At 35.1% G+C, this 5,000-nt stretch overlaps 1 protein-coding gene across 1 annotated transcript in view; it reads right to left on the bottom strand.

Moving 5' to 3' along the window:
- LOC122248007 (uncharacterized) overlaps window positions 1–5,000 on the bottom strand; it is a 330,975-nt gene that overhangs the window by 122,021 nt on the left and 203,954 nt on the right. Inside the window, exon 3 of the mRNA XM_086536967.1 lies at window positions 3,362–3,485. Within this exon, the coding sequence (XP_086393093.1) occupies window positions 3,362–3,485 (124 nt within the window). The remainder of the gene's footprint in view (window positions 1–3,361; window positions 3,486–5,000) is intronic.

The raw sequence follows: 5,000 nt of genomic DNA, 5'->3' as shown, positions 1-5,000 counted from the left end.
AGTACCAACACGTCCAGCGGGGAGTGCCAAGCCATGAATAATTCACTAGCGTTCTACACTTGTCGTTGAGGCTGACACAGTAATGGAACCTGTGTAAGGATCTGGACCCAAAAAGTCAGCGATGGCATATGCAAATTAGCTATAGCTTTGACTCTGGTGATAGATTCGAAGTAATGATAACCTTGTAAGCGTCACTCTAAAACATTAATATTGCTATCACTATGTCTCTCTTTCCCTTCCTTTGTACGCATATTTCAGTCTACGTCCAAAATCCAACAATTGGAACAGGCAAATTTACCTTAATTGATGTCTTTGTCTGGTGATAGATATGCAAATGTAAACCTAAAACACTTACATATATTTCCATTCGACGCTGTAGGCCTATTTAAGTCTCTTGCCTCCGCTTTCATTCCGTTCATCGATATGCCTGTCAACCTGTCATTCAACTTATCCGTCTATCGATATATTCGCCAATAGCCTATTAATTGATTGGTTTCCTTACACTGTACATTTAGGTGTGTGTGTGTGGTGAATGTGGATGCTGAAATCACAAGTTACATTCGTAGGGAAACTCGATCTGAGTTTCTTCTGCTTCTTCTTCTTCTTCTTCTTCCTCTTATTGTTATCGTCATTATTGTTATCATTATCATTTATCTTGATAGTCACTCTTATTATTACTGTCATCATCATTGCTATCGTAATTATCATCAGTATAATAATAATAACAATAACGATTATTACTATCATCATTACCATTATGATTATCATTACCATTATGATTATGATTATCATTATTATGATTATCATTATTATCATTATTATTATCACTATTATAGTTATCATTATCATCGTCGTTGCTACCATTATTACTGTTACCCTTTATATTATCGTTATTATCATTACCATTACTTTTATTTTACTTTTACTTTTTTTTTTACTTTATCATTACTACATATATCACTATTCAAATTATCATCATTATCATTATCCTTAATATCATTACAATTATTGTTGGTTTTTATTACTGTTACTACCAATATCCTTACTGTTATCATTGCATTAATTATTATCCTCATCATTATCATTATTATCATCATCATCCTTTTTAACACTATCAATGTTATGTTAATTATAATCATTAGTATTATCCTTATCTTCGTCATTACTTTTTTTGGTCTGAAATGAATGGTTACGATACCAATAAGGCTTTTATCAGAAATGTTGAAATCGTCTTGACCGAAGTAAAAAGACTTGTAATTATCATATTTTTTGTCAACATTATCATCTTTAGCCAAGAATGATTTAAGACGTAAATCGCGTGTTTAAAGTAAATCGTTGCAGCGTCATGGGGGCTGTTAATGTTGAATCCATATCTTTATCATCCTGAATGTTCATACACCCTTCCAGTTCTGCAAATACCGTGCATCCAATATCAAACCGGCTCTATAAAGAACTGTATCATTGCCTGTGCTATAATGACCGAGGCTACAATAACGAAATTGATAATAACAACACTGATACGAGAGGAACATGTGATTATAAGCCTCTGAAAATAATCTGGCAAGGGGGAACGCACCATGACAATACTTAAAAAAAAAAAAAAAAAAAAATGGATACGATGGAAGCAAAAGTAAACAAGATTTCCATTATGCAATATCTATTGACTACACGAGGATGGCGGTCGAGAAGGCGAAGGACCTACACGCTTTTAGGAATGAGAGAGAGACAGAGAAGAGAAAAAGAAAGGGTAGAAAAAGGAGGAGGGGGAGAGGAAGAGGATGAAGTATGGTAGATGCAGTAGTAGTAGTTGTGGTAGTTTAGTAATAGTAGTGGTGGTGGTGGTGGTATTAGTATTAGTAGTAGTGGGAGTAGTAGTAGTAGTAGAAGTAGTAAGAGCAGTAATAGTAGTAGTAAGATTAGCAGTAGAAGTATTATTATTGGTAGTAATGGTAATAGTAGCAGTAGTAACAGTAACAGTAGTAGTAGTAGTAGAATTAGTAACAGTATAAAAAGAAGACGATAAAGAAGAAGAAAGAGAAGAAGAAGAAGTAAAAAAAAACGAAGAAGATCGGGAAGAAGATACATCCCAAGAGACGGAAAGACGGCATCCCCTTCAGATTACCTTACAAAGACTTATAGTATATTGCTCCTACAATGTTCAAAGTTTGCGAGGTGAACGAGCAAAACGAGCCTTTCTTGATTAATAAATCCGGAGAACGAGTGTGATGCCAGACTATGCAGATGAGTCTCGCCTTAACTCCTGTGTATGAAAAGGATAAAATCTTAAGATACGCTAGCTGATCTTCCTTTGTTTACTTTGCCACGAGAGGCGAAACCGCAGGTATTTTCGAATTGTAACTATGGGGAATTTTGGGGATTATAGATCTGTGTAATCAATTGCAAGGTATTCGTTATGCATCCGAAAAGGCATGGAATTAGCATTAGGGTCGTAGTCCCTGTACGCATACGGAACACAGAGAGAATGAGCTGTGCAGGGACATGTATGTGGCTTAACATTGCAAGCGGCTATGAAAATCGTTATCCCATCATTTTCAGGGCATTGCATGTGTCGGCAGTCGCAACATGACCTTAATGACCATGCTATTCATCAACCTAGCTGCAAGTATTAACACATTTAATCACGATGACCAAGTGAAAATGATAACGAAAGAATAGTACCTAATACACATACACGCATTCTGTTTATGATCAAAAGCATAATATGATGATAATTATCATGATAATAGTAATAATGATAATGGTAATGATAATGATGATGATGATGATGATAACAATAATAATGGTAATAATGATAATAATTATGATAATGATAATTATAATAATAATAACAACACAACAATAATGATAGTAATAGTAATAACGATAAGAATGATAAGAATAATGGCAATAAAATAATGATAATGATGATAATAACAATAATAATAATACTAATGATAAGGGGAAAATAATGATGATTATAATGATAATCACGATTATAATGATAATGATTATAAAAAGTAGTGATAAAGATAACGATAATAACAATGATACTGATGATTATGAAAAAAAATATAATGGCCATAGTAATACAAATAATAATTAACATTATCAGCATCATCATAATAACAATCGTGATAATAATAATAATGATAATAATGATGATAATAATGATAATGGTAATGATAATAATGATAAGAAGAAGAAGAAGAAAGAAGAAGAAGAATGATAACAATTATAATCATGATGATAAGGATGATGAAAATGATAATAATGATAACGACAATCGAAAAATAAAAGAAACGATGATGAGAGTGATGATAATACTGATAAGAATAAAAACACTAACAACAGCGCAACATACCTTTGTGGTTCTATTCTTGCACTTGTCCGAACTCTCGAAAATATTGAGGTCCTTTGAGCCGGGCGGCAGAGGACACTGGTCTATGTCCACCCGCCGTAAGTCTATGTCTATCCCGCTCGTGCCTCTGAAACGAAAGGGAGAGAAAGGTTGAGGGATATCGGAAGTGCTTCGTGTCTCTGAAATGTAAGATTGAGGGATATCGGAAGTGCCTTGTGTCTCTGAAACGAAAGGGAGAGAAAGATTGAGGGATATCAGAAGTGCATCATGTGTATGGAACGTAAGATAGAGAAAGATAGAGGGATATCGGAAGTGCCTTGTGTCTCTGAAATGTAAGATTGAGGGATATCGGAAGTGCTTCGTGCCTCTGAAACGAAAGGGAGAGAAAGATAGAGGGATATCGGAAGTGCTTCGTGTCTCTGAAATGTAAGATTGAGGGATATCGGAAGTGCTTCGTGCCTCTGAAACGAAAGGGAGAGAAAGATAGAGGGATGTCGGAAGTGCTTCGTGTCTCTGAAATGTAAGATTGAGGGATATCGGAAGTGCCTTGTGTCTCTGAAACGAAAGGAAGAAAAAGATAGAGGGATATCGGAAGTGCCTTGTGTCTCTGAAACGAAATGAAGAGAAAGATTGAAGGATATCGGAAGTGCCTTGTGTCTCTGAAACGAAAGGAAGAAAAAGATAGAGGGATATCGGAAGTGCCTTGTGTCTCTGAAACGAAAGGGAGAGAAAGATAGAGGGATATCGGAAGTGCCTCGTGCCTCTGAAACGAAAGGGAGAGAAAGATAGAGGGATATCGGAAGTGCCTTGTGCCTCTGAAACGAAAGGGAGAGAAAGATAGAGGGATATCGGAAGTGCTTCGTGCCTCTGAAACGAAAGGGAGAGAAAGATAGAGGGATGTCGGAAGTGCTTCGTGTCTCTGAAATGTAAGATTGAGGGATATCGGAAGTGCCTTGTGCCTCTGAAACGTAAGGAAGAAAAAGATAGAGGGATATCGCAAGTGCCTCGTGTCTCTGAAACGTAAGGATAAGAGAGACAGAGGGTCATCGAAAGTGCCTAAATCCTCTGACACAAATGGAAGGGAAAGATAAAGAAATACATCAAGCCTCTAAAACGTAAGGTCATAATGACCATTAGCTCGTGTCTATTAGAAAGAGGAATATAGGAATGGATTACATAAATGCATGGGGGCGCGGACATATTTTTAGTATTCTAGATTCTATTCATGTCCTGATTCTATAAATAATAACTATTTCTTTTCATAAACGAATGGACAAAAGGAAGTGGAGGAAGAAGGAGAAGTTTGAGTACATGTTGCATACCATTAAGAGAACGATATATGTTGCTAAAACATATAACTCATCCTTAGAAGACATACATATGTTAAAGACCCATAAATAACTGATTTTCTTTGCCTTTGACCTCTTTATTAGTTTACAAGGACAAACAAACATATATTGCATTGTTGCTCCATGTTATATATATATATATATATATATATATATATATATATATATATATATATATATTATTCATTTTTCGTTTGTTTGTTTGTTATTTTGAATGTGTTATGATTCTGGAATATGAAACGGGTAGAGGATAATGCTAATAGTAATGATTATACAAAATACAAAGGTTTGTA

Source organism: Penaeus japonicus, unplaced genomic scaffold (genome assembly GCF_977035675.1).
Source record: "Penaeus japonicus unplaced genomic scaffold, GWHDUDI00000001_assembly GWHDUDI00000001, whole genome shotgun sequence".
Taxonomy (NCBI): Eukaryota; Metazoa; Arthropoda; class Malacostraca; order Decapoda; family Penaeidae; genus Penaeus; species Penaeus japonicus.
This window is presented reverse-complemented; position numbering and strand designations above follow the sequence as displayed.